The sequence below is a fragment of the Mus pahari genome, chromosome 19 (genome assembly GCF_900095145.1).
Source record: "Mus pahari chromosome 19, PAHARI_EIJ_v1.1, whole genome shotgun sequence".
Lineage (NCBI taxonomy): Eukaryota > Metazoa > Chordata > Mammalia > Rodentia > Muridae > Mus > Mus pahari.
Window position 1 is genome coordinate 79715690 of NC_034608.1, and position 21427 is coordinate 79737116.

The 21427-nt window shown below is 44.8% G+C and overlaps 1 protein-coding gene across 1 annotated transcript in view; it reads right to left on the minus strand.

Annotated features, from left to right (window-relative positions):
* Positions 1–7361, minus strand: part of Klhl2 (kelch like family member 2) — a 107980-nt gene extending 100619 nt beyond the window's left edge. Inside the window, exon 1 of the mRNA XM_021219112.1 lies at positions 7072–7361. Coding sequence (XP_021074771.1) covers positions 7072–7097 — 26 coding nt within the window. The 5' untranslated portion in view covers positions 7098–7361. The remainder of the gene's footprint in view (positions 1–7071) is intronic.
* Between the last annotated feature and the right edge of the window lie 14066 nt (positions 7362–21427).

Sequence of the window (21427 nt, forward strand, 5' to 3'; positions counted from 1 at the left end):
GAGAGGAGAGGAGAGGAGAGGAGAGGAGAGGAGAGGGGAGGAGGAGGAGGAAGAGGGAAGGAGGGAGGGAGGGAAGGAGGGAGAGAGGGAGGGAGAGACATACATACATACATACATACATACATACATACATACATACATACAGTGTATCTTCATTGTGTAGGTCCTTAGAACTGAGTAGAGGGCACCTTGTGAGATTAAACTCCTATTTTGTGTGTGACATAACACCTCACGATCTCATACTCATGCCTCTGAAAGTGTGTGTGTGTGTGTGTGTGTGTGTGTGTGTGTTTGTTGTTGTTGTTGCTGCTGCTGCTGTTGTTGTTGTTGCTCTTATTGTTAAAATGTACAGCTCTGATTACTCAGAGCTGGAAAGGAAACATCTAGAAAAGACAGGCGTGCTCAGTTGTATTAAGGAATAGGAGTCAGAGCCTCCTGGAGGGCAGGAGAGACATCTCTTGAGCCCCAGGTTGGCTGTGGGGAGGCGCTGGGAGGGAGGTGGATGGGCTGTCTAAGGGTAAGAGGCTGATGGAAGATGGAGCATAATTGCTCTCTGATAGTGGAACAATGGTGCTGTAAAAAGCTCCACTTCAGCTCAACCCAGCACCATCCTCTTTCCCTCCCACCTCCATGACAAACACTGTACAATCAGGCACTTTTTGTCCCTGACAGTGACTATTACCAGGAAAGGGATGGGGAAAGAGCATGTCTTATGCAAGATCCATCTTTTAAAGAATATCTCATAAACAATTCACAAAGCACGATCAGAGAAACACTTTCATGAGATGATAAAATGGAGAAGAGGGGGGTAATGAGCCATTTCAAACATTTCTGTGTCTTTTATCACTCATGGGTTTGGTTTTTTTTTTTTTTTTTTTAATTTGTTTTCCTTTGCTACTTTTTCTACAATGGTCATCTCTTCAATGTGGCAACTTAACCTGGCAGTTCAGATGATGGACTAAATTGTCTATCATCTTCATGGGTGGCTGGGGGGGGGGGTAGGGAAAGACCTCTTGAAGACAGGAATCAGGGAGGACCAAACAATAGTCCTGTCTACGCCAAGCACTAAATAAGTGACCCTGAATCAATGAGAGGGAATTCCCCCTCATCCGCTTGTCCCACATATCTGCCTAAGCTTTAAATACCAAGTGGATACAAACATCAAGAAGAAAGTTGATGTTAGGAACGGAATGGAATACGACCATTTGCCTGTATACGCTCTCTTGGCCTTCAATTTTAATTGCAACACTCAACTTAAAGTTGAAATGTATAGATAAATTATAGCTATTAATAAATCAAAATGCCCAGTGCATGCCTGTAATGAAGCAAGATAAGAGGGGCTGACCCAAGACCCTGCTCTAGTGTCAAATCTAATAGAGAAAGCAATGCCAAATGCCAAGAAATGGCACAATCCAGTATACATATGCAAGACTAGAAATTCCACAGGACGCTAACAATGATGCAGAAAGGGCTGAAGTCAAGGATTAAATGGACAATAAATAAATAAAACTGTCAAGGAAATGAGGTTCAACTGGGCCCTGCGAGAACTCCAAGTCACTTTAAGCAGAGACAACAGTGTGAGCAATAGGCGGGACTGGAGTATCCTGCCTCACGATGGCACCAAGAGTTCAGCCTCAGAGCCTGGCACATGACCATGGACTTAAAGTCAAAATGACCACAGGCCATGGCTTCCTGGCTGAGTATGTGATGTGGCTTTGGTTACCCATGTCACATGATTCTAGGATGCTGAAAGGTTAAACTGGCAGATGGACTACAAGATGAAGAACAAAACCAGAAGAATTTAAGGGGAGGTGTCTGCAAACTTCCAGGTTTGAGGTAATGAGCGCTATGGACAGCAAGCCTCTCCAGCTCCTGCAGGCAGACAAGGTTGGGGGGGTGGGGGAGGAAGAGTCACAGACCGTGTGTTTCCAGTGACAGGAGCCAGAGGATTGTTATTCCATTCCGAGTTGGAAAAGTTATGTGGGAAGCTGGTTTGAGAATAGGTTACAAAGCTTTCCTTAGATATACTGAGTTTTACACAGGAGCTAAGAAATTCCACCAGAGGCCCAAGATTCCAGAGCCTTTAAGCACAGATGTAAGTGCTGACTTAAGAGATAGATGTCCCAGTGCTCCAGAGGCTGAGGCAAAAGTATTCTTGCACACTGAAGGCTACCTTACCCTGCGAGACTTCGAGACTGATGCCGATCTGGGCGACACCCTGTCTTAAAAAATAATCAACAAAAAGATACAGATGGGAATACACATAAGATCAAGACCCACTTGCCAGGAGGAAAGAGTGTTGCCTGTGAGCTGCAGAAACCATAAAGCAAAGCTTGGTGGTACAGTTCTCTGGTCCCAGCACTCAGGAAGCTGAGGCAGGAGGATCAGAGCTCTAGGCCAAGCTGGTATACATAGCAACATCCTGTTCTCCACCACCACCACCCCCAACAAAAAAGGAGGTGCTCGACCCAGAGGGACTAGCTAGAATACCAGCTTTTCAAATCTGTAAAAGCTTGGGAAAGCAATTTAACTTGCACTTCCTCAGCCAAGAAGATAATAATAGGAGACCTACGCGGGGTAAGATTGTTGAGTAGATTAAGTAAGTAAGAAATTATGTAAATCACATTCGGCAACTGAGAAACTAAAGGAGGAGGCCAAAACAAGTGGTGTCATGAAAAGCCAAGGCTGTTGCCCAAGACAGAGTCTGTGAAAGGATCTAGTGGGAATATGTGAGCAGATGTCAACAATCCAAAATGTAGGAAGGTGCGCTGCGTAGCATGCCAAGTATGCTGGCTTGAGCAGTGCTAACTCCATGCAAAACCATGCAAGGGTGTCTCTGCTCGCTTGTACGCTCGCTCTTCCCTGCCCCTACAATGCATGGTGCTCCCTTTGGCCTCCGTTTAGTTCGCCTCATTAAAGACATCCCGAGGTTGTCTGAATGACAGACACACACACACACACACACACACACACACTATTCTCTATCATATCCAACATATTTCTCTGCCCCTCACTACTCTCTGTCATGTCCCACAATTTTATGTCTGGTTACTACCAGTTTGAGCCATAAGATCAAAGATTTTGTTCTGTTTTCTGAGAAATCCCCCCCAAATTTAGTCACAGTAAGTATCCAAAAGGTGTGAATAAAAAAATCTGAACTGGGCCGGGCAGTGGTGGCGCACGCCTTTAATCCCAGCACTCGGAAGGCAGAGGCAGGCAGAGGCAGGTGGATTTCTGAGTTCAAGGCCAGCCTGGTCTACAGAGTGAATTCCAGGACAGCCAGGGCTGCACAGAGCCACTGAAATAGTTCAGCAGGCAGAAGCACTTGCCTAGCTTCAATCCCTGGAGCCCACATTGTGAAAGGAGAACCAACTCCTGAAAGTTATCCTATGACCTCCATATGTATACATGTGGCTACACAAACATGCATACACAAATACACACACACACACACAGGCACACTGCACATTGCACATAAAATAAAAGATTTAACAAAAAATGTTTAAAGAAATGATAGTTACTCTGCTTCAATATGTAGGACTAATGAAGTGAAACCAAGAATGTACTCCAATGGGCGTACAAACGCTAAACTGCAGGGTTGGCAATTCACCAGACTCAATCTCCAAGAGCCCTAGTTCTGCAGGCAGGAGATGCACTACAAAGCATCAAGCTTCAACAAATGACTTTGTTTCTGTGACAAAATAGGGGCAATGAAACAAGTTTTCACAAACTTACATTTATAGGACTAAAGTACTACCCCTTCAAGACCTTCCTTCTATTTGAGAACAGTATTACAATAGCCTTTGAGAAGTGATAATAACACTTGCTAATTACTCTTCAACAAACACTTCTTGACTTGGCAAAGCCAGAAATTGGCACCTCTATCCTGGACTTGACTTTTTCCTTTAAACAGATCAAAGAAACCCAAAGACCTGATCCAACCCATCTTTGGAGGACTAAATGCCCTTAGAGCATGGCAAACAAGTTGTCTGGCTGTGCTGGTACACCCTCTGATGATCTCCAGTGATGCAGGATCGCCCACTGGGAACAGATAAGGCGGCACCTGAGGCATGATTACTCGGCTGAATGGAGAAAAAGCAAGACCGGAAGGCCAGGAGGAGTAAGACAGCTTGGGGGAAGAAACAGGAAGCAAACAAGAGCTAAGAAAACTATACCAAAAGGGATGTCAGCCGGGCGTGGTGGCGCACACCTTTAATCCCAGCACTTGGGAGGCAGAGACAGGCGGATTTCTTCAGCCTGGTCTACAGAGTGAGTTCCAGGACAGCCAGGGCTATAGAGAAACCCTGTCTCGAAAAACCAAAAGGGACTCACACAATCCTAACTTTACAGGCTTTGGTCAGCTTAATAATTAGGAAACTCCTTTATGCAAATAACCATAAAGGCTAATATATAAAAAGTATTGCAGAGGTCAAGGCTGTTTAGCTCTCACTCCGTCTGCACAGCCCACTTACCACCTCGAATTCCCTGACTCATTCATTGATACCTAATTTTCTTGGTTGCACATCTTTTAACCTGTGGTCTTACCATTACATAGACCGCCAAATGAAACAGAACCCGAATGCCATATATACTCGAGTATTCAAAAAGGACAAGTGGACATATGACGCACAGTGGCAATCAATAAGACTTCTCAGAAGATGAGAAAAAGTTGGAGGCAGAGTGGAAAAGGCAGAAAAGAAATCAAAAGAATGCAGGCAGAGATGCCTGCCACCCCTCCAAGACAGCCTAAGGGACGAAGGGTGAGACCAGAGAACAGTGCAGCCTTGGCTCTTAAAACAGAAGCCCAGACAAGCACCATGAAAAGTGCCAGGAAGAGACAGGCATCCAAAAATTTGCACACTGAATGAATTACTACACAGACACACAAAGAGAATTCTGAGTCTGCTTCCATGCTATTACCTAAGACCCTTTAAGTGCAGGTCAAACATCTCTCTTAGCCTTGAAGCTCAGGCTAAGACTGTAACACTGTAACACTCAGTGCTTAAAAAGAGGTGAGTGCTCCCAGCCTAGCTCTAGCCAGGAAGCCCAGCAAACAACCCCCTCCCCCAAAGACCTCACCTGCAATGGCTAACATCAGACAGCATGACCCAAGGTAAAAAGGAGTTAAAGGGAACAGATGGGAAGAAGCCAGAGGGTAGGAAGCCAAGACCTGGGTCTAATCCATAGAAACCTAAGCAGCAAGGGCACAGGCTCTAGAAGAGGGCTGGAGTCTTGGACCTACCCAATGCAAATTAAATGTCTTTGTATCGTTAATTAAGTGCATGTAAACAATGCAGAGGTCTTAGCAGCTTTCCAGCAACAGCACGACTACAACTGTTTCCTCCTCCACCTCAGCATCCCAGGATTCCTCCTCCACCTCAAGCCTCCAATCAAGCTCCAGAACTATGAGTGAAGCAGCAATAGGGAAAGAACAGAGCTGCTCATCTACTTCAGTTTTCCGACTTAAACCATTTTCTATGCCTCCTCTTGCTCTAGGGTCTGTTTTCCACACCCATTTTTTTTTCTTTTGAACCTTCATGCTAAGGTCCCCTGGTTCTCTCCAGTTCACTCTGCTCCCAAAGGGGGGGGGGGCTGCATTTAATGGACAAAAAAGTGGGGAGGGCCAGTTCACCATAAGTAACTTACCTCCAACACATTCTATATCACACAGCATGTTACCTATATGCAGAGTATATTCTGCCATCAATGCTTCTGAGGCTGCTGAAGCCTTCTACCAACATGTTTCCCAGGGGGCTCAGGAGGCTTTCCCAACCTTCTGGGGAGCGTGAGGTGATCACACAGCCTTAAAGCTGCCACCGTCTGTAAGCATCTGATCCCTTGCTTTTTCTATCATTTCTATGAGCCCAGAAGGGGCAAGCCAAGACTCCCCCACTCTTCAAATTCCCACGACCTGTTCCACTCAAGCTCAAAACCCTGCACATACAGAAACTATGGCTCTATCATCCCATGTGATCTCATAAAAGGACGCAAAATACAAAAAGAACAAGAAAAAGAAGTGTTCAATCCAAACCAAATAGCCTTATTTTAGCTGGAATCCAGCTACAAGAGGCCGGTGACGACAACGGTGATAGGAAGAAACTAGCTAGCCAAATCTCATTGAAAACCGATAAGGTTCCATGAATCAGATCGAATGAAAAGGTTCACCCTTTTTGGAGAGAGGTTTGTCTGCGGTTTGAAAGTCAGATCCAAAGGGCTCTGTACTCCTTCATAAAGGTTAAACTGATGAAGGCGGCGTGGGGTGGGAGTGGGGGTGGGGAGGAGGAAACGTTCAAACTCCTGAAGATTTACAGGCCACTTTTTAAAAAAACAAAAACCTTGTACGGAATAACATCTTCCACATGATTTTTTAAAGCTCTTATTTCTAGAAAGTAATTTCGTTGCAGGTGATCTTGAATGCACTTGGGCACCAAGGAAAAAAGACACCTGTGCCTTAACAGGTCGGTAACACTACCAACGTGCCCCGGGTACCAAGGGAACGAGAGATGCTCTGATTTCTGGATAAAAGATTTTCTGCAGTGCCAGGTAGGAGATCACATGCCCTAAAACGGCCGCAGCTCATTTGGGGTGATGTAAAAGCTCCTTGGATATTAATTTTATTAGAAATTCCAAGAAGCAAGCAACCTCAGATTGCATTCATTTTAGACTCCAGGCGTCTGGTACTTTCCAGTTTCCTCTCGCTCCCCACTAGAAAGGGGTAGGCGAGATGGGCAGCTGCAGCCCATGCATTCCGGGGATGGAGGAGGAGGGGTACCGATAGGGCGATCGAAGCCCACCACCACCACTCCCCGCGCGCAGACACCCCGCCAAGCCCCACGCACAGCTTCATCCCGAACGTTCAATTCGCCCCGGGACTGAGAAGCCCCTACCCACGGCCGGCCGACCGGCCTGGCAGAGTCCGGTCCCGTGGTCGCCCTCCGGACTGCGGGCGCCGCGCCCCGTCACGCCCCGCGCCTCCCCTCGCCCGCCACCCCCCGCGATCGGCGGCGTGTCCTCCGCAGCGCCGCAACCGTACAGCCCCTCCGCCGCGCGCCCGGGCGCCCGCTCACTCACGCGGGAGGCAGTGGCGGCGTCTCCATTGTGGCTCCTCGCGGGGCTTCAGAACGCAGGCAGCGACCGCCGCCGCCAGCACCATACCAGCCGCGGACGCCGGCACTGTCCGCCCGCCCAGCCGCGTTCCATCCGCCCCGAGGGGGCGCAGCGCTCCTCACCGCGCGCCACCACCTGCGGCGGCGGCCCCCGCGGCCATGGCCCGTCGGCCCCGCGCGCTCGTGTGCCTGGCGCGGCTCCCGCGCTCCCCCGAGTGCGGGGCGGCGACGGCGACGGCGGCGGCGACGGCGGGACAGGCGGGCGGGCGAGCGCGCTGCTCGGCCACTTCCGGGTTCTCCCGGCCGGCGCCGGCGCCGTGACGGGCGGGCGGGCGCTGCGGCCTCCCGCGGCGGAGGGACCCCTCCCTCGGCGCCGCCCCTTCCTCCGCGGCGTCTGGAGGAGGCGGCTGGCGGGCGGGCGGGCGGCCGCGGGGGAGGGAGGAGACCCGGGACCGAGGCTGGGAGATCGGAGGCGGGGAGGGCGAGCGCGGAAGGGGTGCTCTCCGGTGCACCGCTTGCTCTGATTCACCGGTGTGTTCACCCTCCTTGTCTTGGCGTCGGAGTGACTTCCCCACCCCCGTGGGGGTGCGGGGGACGGCAGACCATTCACTGCCTTTCCGAAGGGGGAAACCGAGGCAAGAAGAGATAGATCGGCCTGACCTGTGTCCCAAGCCCGAAACTAGCGGGCGTCTTTCCTGGGTGTTCCTAATCTGGTCCTTGGATAACTGAGTTAAGCACCTGCTAGGCTGAGCTTGGGGACGTGACTGAGCAAACGTGGGTCGTTTAGCATAGCAAGCTGCCCATCTGGACGTGATAAGAGAAACAATGTGCCCAGGAAGTCCACAGGGAAGAAGAAGGAACGGCGGTGAGATAGAGCGTGCTGTGTGATGAGGAATGAATGGTCAGGAAGGCCTCTTGAGGTATCAGTTAAACAAAGATGAATTAACACGAACCTTGAACCACTCAAGGGGTGGGTGGGTGAATGTCCAGGGCTAAGGCAAAGTCAGTGAAGATCCCTGTCAGCAAGATGCCTGTCACGTTGAGAACATGCAGAAGGGTTCTGAATTCTCTACCAATGCCTGCTAGCTGAAGAAACACCTGGGAACTTAGAGATGGGAATTCTCCAGTTCCACTCCAAACTTACCGTCTAGGCACCCTCGAGGAAGAGCTGGCTCGGGATTCCTGGCTTGAAGGAGGGCAAGGTCTGAGACTCTCTACTGTAACTGAGGCAGTGTGAGACCATTACTGGCCAAATGGTTACTGTTAGTTGTATAGTGACACACTCGTGGAGGGAAGGGAGCAGGCAAGCTTAGCCTAGCCAGAATACAAAAGAAAGATGGCTGGACTGGAGGCAAAAAGGGATTGAAAGAAGTGATCAGATTCCAGATGATAAAGCGCTCAGTAAGAATTCCGATGGATAAGGCTTCAGAAAAAATAGCGTCCGGAGTGAACATAAGTTTGGAGGTTGACCAATGTAAACAGTATGTACAGTCACGAAATTAGTTGGAATAAGCTCTGTAATGTAGCTACAGAAAAGACCAAGACATGATCCCTGGGGCACTCCAACATTAAGAAACTAAAACGAGGGTTGAGATGCATCTTGCGAACACAGTGCTTGCCTGGGGGAGCACAAGGCTCCGTCCCTAGCACTGTCAATAAGTACTTAAATAAAATAATTGCAAAAGTGTTGGTGTGTGCTTATAATCAGGAGATCAAGAAAGGCTGATCAGTGGTGACCTGTTTTAACAAGAAAATATGCCTTGCCATGAGTAATATCTCTGCATCGTTAGGCCATTACTGATTTACTATGTGGGGGGCCTGCGTGACAACATACTTCCTCGGTGATGGATCTGTCTGAGCCATAAGGAAAGTTCCTGCTTTATAAAGTAAAAATCGGATGAAAAGGTGGGTGTGAAGCACTTTTGAGCTCACTAGCAAAAAGTAAGCCTGGTACAGAGTGAGTTCGAAAACTATGCCTTAGCACCCTAGGGGGACTCTGTCTCATAACAAGAAGAAATAAATTAAATAGGGGGCTGTGGCTCAGTGATAGTGCCTGGCATATGCAAAGCTCTGGATTCAATCCTAGAATTGAAAAGCAAAATAATAATAATAATAGTAATTTCTGAAGGGTGTGTCAGTGTGCTAGGTACATACTTTGAGTGACAGCCCCCATTATATCTTCCTTTGGTTCATCTTTGTCCATCACAATTTTCTGCTAGTATTCTAAATGTCTTTTTTTTTTTTTAACACCACTCCATTCGTAGGTTTCAGAAGTAAACCCGGAAGAGTGCTTATTTTTATTTATTTCCCCATTGTGATGTTCACGCATGCATGCAGGTGCCCAAAGAGGTCAGAAAAGTAGCTTGGATTACCAGGAGCTGTAATTACAAGTATTTGTAAGCCACCCAATATGGATGCTAAGAACCAACCCCCAGCTTGCTATAAGAATAGCAAACATTCCTAATGGTTGAGCTGTATTTCCAGATCCCTGATTTTTCTTCAAGATTCTTTCCCCCTGACCAAGGGATGAAACTGTATAAAACCGCAACCATTTTTTCAATACTTGTAAAATAAAACAGTCCCTAAGACACTAGAAGCTAAGATTAATGTGACATCACCAGAATGGATTACTTGCAAAGAAGATGGCATACACAGGTGAGCCAGCCCTTGGCAGTATCAGTATCAGGAATGACTTCACCGAATTGAAATCGGATGTTTCAATAGAGTTAGTGGCAGGGTGTGGCAGGCAGAAACTTGGTGTCACAGCAAGGATCTCGGGGCCGAGAAAGCCACTGTGAGGAAAAGACTCCATACCTGTGTAGAACATCAAACGCCATGTATTGGAAACCCCCTCTACCAGAAAGAAAGTACAAGAAAAAAAAATTCACTCCTTTAAAAACAGATAAGCCGGGTAAGAGGGAGATAGTTCAATCAGTGGAGTGTTTTCCTAACAGATAGGAAGTCTTGGGTTTGGTCCCAGTACCTCATAAAGCAGGACATGGTGACACACAACTATAATCCCAGCACTTTGGAGGAAGAGGTAGGGTGATCAGGAGTTCAAGGTCATCCTCAGCTATATTTTGCCTTCAAGACTAAACTGGACTGGCAGAAAAAAAAAAGGCAAATTTTATTTCTCTAAAATAAAGATTCAAATAGGTGCTAAAGAAAATGGAAATCTTTTGAAAAGTCTTAGTTTCTATCCCACAGTTAGCCTAAAGTCTTTACATAATAGTTGCACTAATTTTTTTTTCTTTTCTTTTTGAGACAGAGTTTCACTAAGCTTGATACAACTCTGGAAGGTCTGGAACTCCATATGTAGAGCGTCCTGGCCTTGAACTCAGATCTGCCTGCCTCTGTCTCCAAGAGCTGGCTGGGATCGAAGGTGTGTGCAACCAGGCACAAGCGCACTAATTTTAAGCACGAGTTTTTGCTTGGATAACAACAGGTTGGGGGCTTACTATACTTGGAATCTTATGAGGCACCTGCAAAACATTCTCATGAGTCTTTGTCGTTCAGCAAGGGAATCTGACAATAGAGGAAGGTGTTTGTGGTAAGCTTTACCGTGCCAGATGGGGTAACGTGATTCTTCTGCTCCAGTCTAGTAGGAAAACCTTCATTTCCAGATGTCTTTTGTGCCTATGAGTTCAGTTCACTCTACAAATGCTTGTTTCCTTGTTTTGGTCTTAAGGATATCCACTACCCCTCCAGCAGGCCATACCTGCACATTACCTACCCTATGTCAAAAGTTCCCAGCGGAATGTAAGAACATCATTTGCTGTGAAGTCTAACTGAAAAATCTGTTTGAATTAGTCCAGAAAATAGCCCAAAGTAGGTTTCACACAAATGTATATCAGGTAAGCGTTTTCAGTGACTTTTTAAGAAAAGAGATTGACTTCCTCTATTTTTACTTATATATATTTATATAGTATCTATTTATATGGTCTGGTGAAGTAATGCCTCATTATAAAATTATCTAGAACTAAACAACTTTCTAAATGGTCAGCAGTACTAGAGGAAGGAGAAAACGAGACCAAACTCTTGGTAAATTCTGAAAAGTACCATTTGCTTGTGGCCATTCATCTCAGATCACACATGTGTGTGCACACATACAGGAGTATCTACCCGCAGCTTCTGGTTGCCCCTACAGTGGGATGTGAGGACAGACCCCAAGCAGGTTCTGAATCAGTTTGTTGAGACTTTCTCATTTTTTGTCATTCTCTCTTTTCCTTATTAGCATTAATGCACCTCTCTCCTCTTGCCCTCACTGTCTATAGACCTCCTGGGTTCTTCTCCTATTCCAGTGAACATTTGCAATGATGTGGTAGCAGTCAATAGAATGATTAAGGGGTGATGCTCCAGTATATAGAATAACTTTATATTAATACACACACAGTGATTTTACAGGGTCTCATGTAGCCCAGATTACCTTCAACCTCATTATGTAGCCAAGAAAGAGGTTGAATTTCTAATTCTGCTACTTCTGCTGCCCAAGTGTTGGGATTACAGGTGTGTGCCACTATCTTAGTAGGGTTTCTATTGCTGTGAAGAGACACCATAGCCGAGGCAACGCTTATAAACATTTAATTGGGACTGGATTGCAGCTTCAGAGGTTCAGTCCATTATCATCATGGCAGGAAGCATGGTACCCTGCGGGTGGACAGGGTGCTGGAGAAGGAACTGAGAGTTCTACATCTTGATCCAAAGGCAACCAGGAGGAGACTGTCTCCACACTGGGCTGAGCTTGGGCACGATGAGACCTCAAAACCTGCCTACAGAGTGGCACACTTCCTCCAACAAGGCCACACTTCCTAATAGTGCCACTTCCCACCAGCCAAGTGTATGCAGACCACCAGAACTACCACACCCAGTTTGCATGACTGGTCAAACCCAGGTTTTTGTACTTTCTGGGTAAGCGCTCTACCAACAAAGTCATATCCCTAGCACCATATTGGTATCATTGAAGCTAAATAAATCTCAATTTCCTCTTCTGTTTACTCCAGTATACATTCTAATGACATCTATATTATTTAAATCGCATTACAGGCAGGAATTATAAAGTTGAAATATTGTTGTTTTACTACACACCAGGAAAAGAGCACTGTACTTTGCTTGCTAAGAAGCCATGTTGCACTTAGCGGGTGGAACATATTCTTTTTGAACCACAAACCTTTTGAGAGTGAATCTGTTGAAGTTTCTATTGCTTCTTCAAATGGTTCATATGTTAATGTAAAAAAGATATGTTGGAATTTCCACAGAAATCCCAAAATGTGAGTTTGGCCCAAGTCTTAGAATTCTTTTTGAATAAGGATCCTTTGCCAAGAAATCCTTAGTTCTCAGTCTGGTGCTGATGAACTCTAAAGAAGTATGCCACATACTGAAGGTAAGTTGTTAGTCAGTCATCAGTAATAATCCAGCCGGAGAAGGATTGACTCCAAGCTGCATATGCACAAGAACTATTCTTCACTGAACTAAAAATCAACATGAGCTGCCATTTTGAAGTCTTTGTTAAGAACCAACTAAAATTAAATCATGAAAACAATATTTCTAGTCATGTTTTCTGAGGCACACTGATTCAAGCCAATCTTATTTCTATTATGCTTAGAGATACTGACTTTTTTTATGCCAGGAGGGAAAATACTGGACACTCTATTTTGAGTTGTAACTACTACCCCCTCAACATACCTCCTACACTTCCTAAGTGCCTATTCTAGTTTATTAGATTCAACAAACTATTTGCAGAACTTATTTCATTTACTGTCTATGCTTTCCTTTGGAATACAAGGCACATGAAGGCACAGATTTTAGTCTATTTAATGACGATCATATCCCTAATGTCTAGCAGCATATCAAACATGCATTACGTATTCAATAGATGTTACTGAAGGAATGAATTGATACTAAAACATCTACCTCTTTTTGTATCTATTCCAACTCAGACTCCTGCAGTGTACTTTTTAAGTACATCTAGGTAGTTCCTTTTATTTGTTGCTTTACTCTTGGAAGTGCATACACAATTCTTCCCACAAATAATAAAGGTATGGAGAAATGTCCCATGTCTTCCTGTCAGCCAACCATTCAAGATGCCTTCTTCAGTGATCATACCATGACCAAAGGGCAGACTGGGGAAGTCATCAGGTCTGACAAGAAGGTTAGGGCAAGAATTCTGCCCTTAACACATTGTAATCAACAACAGACACACGAACACAAAGTAAATCCAAAATATTAAATCAAAGTAGATAAGAGAATATGAGGAGTGCTGGGGACATAGCTCAGTGGGGGAAGTGCTTGCTGTGCACGTGTGAGGACATGAGATCAAATCCTTAGTACCCACATAAAGCAAGACAGGACACAAGGGAGCACCTGTACTCCAAGTGTACCTACAAGTAGATGGAAGGTGGAGACAGGAGAGCCACTGAATCTCAACAAGCAGCTTGCCTTGATGTACTCGGGTACAAACAGCAAGAGACCCAGTGTCAAACGATGTGGAAGATGACGACTAACCCCAAAGATCACCCTCTGACCTCTACACACGTGTAGCATGCACATGCTCATAATCATAACAGACTCTCATGATGTTTTGTTGAGCCAAGACCCATGGGAGGATACATGATGTTTGGAGAGAGTATAAGTGACATCCAATGGACAGTGATAGGGCACTTGCATAACTAGCTATGTAATTCTTCCTTGGTTTTGAGTCTTTGCTGATCTTCACTTCATTGAGAGAGGCACAGCAGTGAACTCTTGGCTTTACGGCTGGTCCTAGTCTCTCCCACTGACTTGTGCCTAGTCAGCGGAGGCCTGGTGGTTTCTGCTGGATGGTGTTGCCATTGCTGATTCATGTTTGGTGATGCTTTTGAACTGGACTGTTCGTATCCTAACAGTACTTAACTGGACTGCTGCTATCATGGCAAACACAGATTGGAATTTCCCACAAAGAACTACTTCTAAAGAGATCTCCGTCCCCGTGTCCTGTCCTACTTACCATTTTTTCTCCCTACCTTTGGATGGTGGGCTAGAAGGCGGTCTAAGCATTTCAGAAACCTTATTAAAGTAGGTTTTGAAAAATCTAAGCCTACCCATACACATAAACATACACAAAGAGACAGATTTAAAAAAAAAGAAAAGTATACAAGATACCAAAGTCTTTGGGAAATAATGTGTTGAATATCTATGAAGTGGGAAAAGAATGTATGTTTAGTCACTAGAAAGATCTTTGAACACATTATCCCAAGGATGAAGCATGGAGACATAAGGAATAAGTGTTAATGTTCCAGGATCTTGGATGAATCTCAAACTTTCTATGGAGCAAATAGGTAATTCCTGAATGATTGTGTCAGTGTGTGTATGTAGGCATGTGGGAGTGTGTTTGCCTAGGTCCTGGGATAAGACTGAAACCCGGTTGTACAAATAGGAGAAATTGAGATTTATTTTTTAAAATTACACAAATTCATGACATATTGAAAACTTGAAGTGCATGTTCTATAGGAAAGGAAACACCAAATGAAAAAAGATGACATACACCTGAATCAATCAATGATTTCTCATATGAAACAAGGGAGGTTAAATGGACAAAAGATTAACACACTGAGCATGAAAAATTGATAATTCCATTTACAAAACTAAGAAAACCACATGGGGTGCATGATAGTGACAGTGTATGTTTTTTAGGCCTGTGGTGGTTTGAATAAGAATGGTCCCCACATAGTGGGTGGCATTATTTATTGGAGTAGGTGTGACCTTGTTTGAGAAAGCTTGTCGCTAAGGGTGGGGTTTGAACTTTCAGGGGGCCAAGCCAGGCCCAGAGGCTCTCTCTCCTCTCTGTTGCCTGTGGATCATGATATAGAACTCTCACCTCCTCCAACACAATGTCTGCCTGCATGGCACCATGCTTTCTACCATGCTAAAAATGGACTAAACCTCTGAAACTGTAGGCAAGCCCCAATTAAATAAGAGTTTATAAATTTCCTTTATAAGAGTTGCGATAGGGGCTGGTGAGATGGCTCAGCGGTTAAGAGCACCGACTACTCTTCCGAAGGTCCTGAGTTCAAATCCCAGAAACCACATGATGGCTCACAACCATCCATAAGAAAAATCTGATGCCCTCTTCTGGAGTGTCTGAAGACAGCTACAGTGTAAACATATATAATAAATAAATAAATAAATAAATAAAATCTTAAAAAAAAAAGAGTTGCGATAGCCATGGTGTCTCTTTGCAGCAATAGAACACTGACGAAGACAAGACCTAAGGGTTTTTAATCATAGTAAGATGTTCTAATGAAATAACCAGAAGTATAAGGACTCATGATACAAAGACCACAATAACCAGTTATTAGCCCCTCCAGAAAGAGGTAATACAACTTTGTTACTGACTGAAATCTCTTCTCCAGCCTGTTTTCTACATTTGTTTTTCTGCATGAGTTGACACCATAACGTTTCTTTAATTGCTCATTTTTAAAGTTTAAGTAAATAGCCGGGCCTGGTGGCGCAGGCCTTTAATCCCAGCACTCAGGAGGCAGAGGCAGGCGGATTTCTGAGTTCGAGGCCAGCCTGGTCTACCAAGTGAGTTCCAGGACAGCCAGAGCTATACAGAGAAACCCTGTCTCGAAAAAAAAAAAAAAAAAATTTAAGTAAATAACGCATGAGTATATCTTACAGTAGAAATTCAAACTATAGCTAACCTTTCCTCAAATGTGGCATGCATCAACCATACTCCCTGTGTCTTCTCATGAGTTTTTCTATGCAGTTACATCATCGGAGTTACCTAAATATCTACCTGGGTTTGCAATTGTTTGTCTCTGGTAAATGGTATGCTACCGTCAGTCATTAGCAGCTGCTAAGGAAGTTTTACTGCCAATTTGCTGTAGCTGCAGGGAACCCAGGGAGGGAAAGCAAAGCTGCCAATTACCAGTGCGTCTAGGATTTAAAGTCACACAAATTTCAGAAAAGATGATGGGTGTGAGACGGTAGACTAAAGCCTTGGGTTGAATAGCGTGCCGCCTGGTAAGAATGGCCCATCATAGCTGTGCACCTGGGTACCACAGAGCATCCCAGCCCCTCCCACAACACATGCACGTTCTCTCAGAAAGCCCTTCATTGTTTTAATCATGACATGTGTGAATACATGTGTATGCACATGCATGTGTGAGTGCAGGTGCCCTCATTCAAATGGTACACATGTAGGGGTTAGATGACAACCTTGGGTACCAGTCCTCAGAGTTGCCTTCCATCTTGTTTGGGAGAAGAGCTCTTGATGGTCGTCACTGCACGTGCCAAGCTAGCTGGTTACTGGGCTCCAGGGGTTGTCCTGTGTTTGCCTCCCATCTCTACCCATATAAGTGTGCTAGGGTTACAGTTGTGTCCTACTATGGTGGCCTGATGTGCTTTCTGGGGATCCAACTCCCCTTCTTATTCTTCTTTGGCAAGAGTGGCACCACATGGGCTCCAGGGATCAAGCTTGGGCTGTCAGGCTTGGCATCAGGTGCCTTTGCCCACTGAGCCATCTTCCCAGGCCCAGAACTCGTTTTTATGTATTCATATTTATTTTTTTAAGACAGGGTCTTGTTCTGCAGCCTAGACTGGCATTGAATGCCAAGGCAAACTTGCCTCAGCTTCCCAGGAGCTAGGATTACAAATGTACGACAGACACCATGCCTGGCTTGGAAATAGCATTTTTTAATGATTTTTTTTAGGGTTTATTCTTATTATTTTTAATTATGTGTATGTCTGTGTGTGGGTATATGCACATAAGTGTAGGTACTCTTGGATGTCAGAGGCATCTGACTTTGGAGCTGGAGATTGTGAGCTGCCTGGCATGATTCTGGGAGCCCAACTCCTGTCCTCCGGGAGACCAGTAACTAACTGCTCTTGACTTCTGAGCCATCTCTTCTGCCCCTTGCTTTTAATTCTTTTTGTTGTTGTTTGTTTGTTTGTTTGTTTGTTTTGAGACAGGGTTTCTCTGTATAGCCCCGGCTGTCCTGGAACTCATTTTGTAGACCAGGCTGGCCTTGAACTCAGAAATCCGCCTGCCTCTGCCTCCCGAGTGCTGGGATTAAAGGCGTGAGCCACCACTGTCTGGCAGGCTTTTAATTCTTAACCCAATGCTCAAAGTCATCATCTCCCCAGTAAAAATGTGGATGCTTTATTGGACTTTTCATGGCCAGAAATCCTTCAGTTTTCTAGATTTTCTATTTTTTGATACCTGTTCTTCTAGCCTGTGTTCTTTCTTTCTGTGATGTCTTTCGTTCCCCTTGCCTTTTCAGAGGAGACCTTGAGGAAAGGGGAGCAGACCTGAGGTACCTGGCTCTCTTATTGGTCAAATGGTGCTGAAAATTCACTATTTTTGTGTTTTAGTTCCTGGGCAAGCTTCCCAATGCCATAGTAATTACATGCTTACTTATAATAATGATGCACTTTAAAGCATGCTTGAATATTGCAGCAACATGCATCTTATTTAGCACAATCCACTTTTACTCTTCTAACTGTGAGAAGCTATATGTATTCATAATTATGGTTTATTTGAATGTGTAGTATTTTTAGAACAGTAAAGTACCATATTTTGGGGGGGCGGAATGAAAATAATTTATGTATTTTTAAATGAACTAAGCTTTTTAATGTTCAGTGTCTAAGATAATTTTAAAATTCATTGGTTTATTTTTATTATAAGCCATGAATAAAAATATCTTTATACAATGAACCTTATTTGCAATATCTATGTCACGTGTCCACCGAAAGCTATTTTTGCCATTGTTCTGGTTAAATTATCTTTGAGAGATTTTTTTTTCTTTTATTCTGAATTGGATGCCAAGGTTTGGGTTTTTTTTCCACATTTATTTGTTTGTATAGTCACACAGGCCTGTGCCACAACACACATCTAGAGGTCAGAAGGCAACCTGTGGGAGATGATTCTCTCCGTTTGCGATGTGGATTATGGGAACAGAGCGATAAGCACCTTTACTGGCTGAGGCATCATATTGACCGTCAAACTTTTTTTTTTTTTGGTAAGTGGAAATATCTTTGATTGCACGAAAAACCATTGGTTTCACCATAAATAATTAATTCACATAATTAAACTCACATTGTGAGAAAACTTTCCGAAACGCGCTCAAAGACTCTGGTTCATTCACCTAATTTTACATGGGAGGATGACCTTTTAAAAAGCTATCCAGAGGCCAGGCAAGATGGTTTGCCGAGTAAAGGCACCTGACCCTAAGCCTGATGGCTGAGTTTTTCCCCCGGAACCCACAAGGCTAGGAGAGAACGGATCCCTGTAAGCTGTCCTCCGACCTGTACACATGCTTAGTGCCACATGTGCGTGGTTACATACGCGCGCGCGCGCACACACACACACACACACACACACACACACACACACACACGCACGCAATAATGAACCTCTAAAACTTCTAAAAGGAGGTCTGAGAGCCAAGCAGGGTAATATGAGCCTCCCATCGGAGCGTCAGAGGGACGGCCGCAGGCCTTCCACGTTCTGCTCCCAGCTACATAGACGGGCTACAAGTGACCCTCTCTCCAAAACAGAAAAATAAAAGGGTGACCTTGTCAGACATCAATGAGAGGAGTGGCCCTTGGTCCTGTGAGGGCTCGATGCCCCAGTGTAGGGGAAAGCCAGGACAGGAAAGTGGGAGTGGGTGGGCTGATGAGCAGGGGGAGGGGGGAAGGGATAGGGAGTTTTCCGGGCGAGGGGGGACCTAGGAACAGGGATAACATTTGAAATGTCAATAAAGAAAATATCTGCCGGGCGTGGTGGCGCACGCCTTTAATCCCAGCACTCGAGAGGCAGAGGCAGGCAGATTTCTGAGTTCGAGGCCAGTCTGGTCTACAAAGTGAGTTCCAGGACAGCCAGGGCTACACAGAGAAACCCTGTCTCAAAAACCAAAAAAAAAAAAAGAAAAAAAAGAAAATATCTAATTTAAAAAAAAAAGCTATGACTTTGAAAAAGAGCGATTAAGGGTGGTGTATGGTGGGGTTTGAAGGATAAAAGGAAGTGGGAAATGATGTAATTATAATCTCAAAAAATAATTTAAAAACTAATTCGATTTAAATACCAAAAAAAAAAAAAAATTCCATCTAGAGAATGTTCTGGATTCTGAACTTCCTTCAGGAACTCCCTGCACAGTCTTACAGCCCCTTTGGAAGACATAGCCCGTGGTGCTCTTGTTTGCAGTGGAGGCAGATTTGAAAAGCGTCTAACCTGCGAGGAACAGCCTGCCCACCCCAAGGAAAGTTTAGGTATATATCTAAATTACAGAGGGATATGACTCATGTGCAAAAAAACAAAAACAAAAACAAACAAACAAACAAACAAAAAACAAGAGGAGAATTTGGGGTGGGTTTATCTCGGCAACACTTTCTGCAAGAGATGTAATTTGGTCTGTACTTTGAGTGACATAGACAACTCAGATTCATAAGGAAGAGCCACGTTCATTGAGAGAAGGTAAAACAAACAAACAAAAAAAGCAAACAAACGTGAGAGTTGCTAGAGACAGAGGGTCTGTCCTGTCTTAAGCTGGAGGTAGAAAATGAGATTGGACAACGACGGCTGTGTGCTTTCACAGGGCTCCACCAAAGCTGGGGTGCTTTAAATTGACCTATTTGTACACAGCGAAGGCTTTTAGATAAGGGAATTGCTTACTTGTGAGGTCCTTAGCAAGAACAGTGGACTTACTAAGTAGTGAGTAGCTGAGGTGGTGGACTAGTTAGGATTGAGGACATTTATCTTTGTAATAAGTGTTTTGAGGGTTTTTAGATACAGGAATGTTTTTACCTGCATGTATGTCTATGCACCATGCACATATAGTGCCCATGTAGGCCCAAACACGGTGTCATTGAGTGACAGCTTCGAGCCACTATGTGGGTGCTGAGAATCTAACCCAGGTCCTTGGAAAGAGCAGCCAGTGCTTTCAACCACTGAGTCACCTCTCTGGGGCAAGAGATTTTAATTTTAATATTGATCTAACAGTATTAAGGCCTTACCACTGAGTTTCCTACCACCTCCCTCCAGGGACTTGGAGGATTAAAGGAAAGAAAGGTATTGATGAAGTGACCATTACATATGCACCATGAGATGAACCTTGCAACACATCAATTGCACTTCCACAAATTCACTCTAGAGAATTAATTATAGATACACTGAGTCAGCTTCCAAAAACTGTTAATAGAACACATTTATATAATAATAAATTGAAAGTCCAAATTGGTCATTAGGTGAAGGGATTCATATTATTATAATAGTACCACATAATTGGACCATTATATTGACAAAGTATAATGATATTTAATGATATAAAAGATGGCATCAATACTTTGAGATTTATTTGTATGGGGTGAGTGTGTGTTTAAGAGAGAGAGAGAAAAGCACATGTGTGCAGGTGCCTTCAGAGACCAGAAAGGGTGTCTGATTCCTTGAAGGCTGAAGTTACAGGCAGTTGTTTATTGCTCAGTGTGTGTCCTGCGATTCAACCGAGGGTCTTCTAGAAGAGCAGCAAGTGTTCTTAGCTGCCAAAGCATTGTTTAAAGGCAAATTAAGTTGTAAAACACTGTATGTTGCTTGATGCTGTATATGTAACAAAAGAAAAACAACATCTGTATGTGTATATGGTAAATTGAAAAAAATCTGACACAGTTTGGTTATACGAAAATGTGAAGTTTTTGGCTTCAGCTTTCCTTTCAGACATGTCTTATCCTACCATAATACAAAATATTGAGGAGAACCATGACTCATTGAAAATGACAACTTCAGCTGGGCGTGGTAGCACATGCCTTTAATCCCAGCAGAGGCAGGCGGATTTATGAGTTCGAGGCCAGCCTGGTCTACAAAGTGAGTTCCAGGGCAGCCAGGGCTACGCAGAGAAACCCTGTCTCAACCCCCCACCCCACCCCCACCCCAAAAAAGACAACTTCTTCATGCTATTAAAATTCTAGCAGTGGCATGGTGGCACACACCTGGAATCCCAGCGCTCAGGAGGCTGAGGGAGAAAGACTGTGAACCTGAGGTTAGCTTTGACTGCCTAGGGAGATGCTCTCAACAAGAACAACAACCAAAGCAACCCAAAACAGAAAGCACGGCGAATTCTATGGCTCAGCTGTGAAAGCGCTTGCCTCACAAGCATGCATATATCTGAGTTGCATCCACAATAGCCAGGTAAAAAAAGCTGTGTGGTGGCATAGGCGTTCCAGTGCTGGGGAGGGAGGCAGACATAGGACAACCCTGGAAGCTGTGTGGTGGCAGAGGCGTTCCAGTGCTGGGGAGGGAGGCAGACATAGGACAACCCTGGAACTTACTGCAGCCAGGTCACAATAAGTTA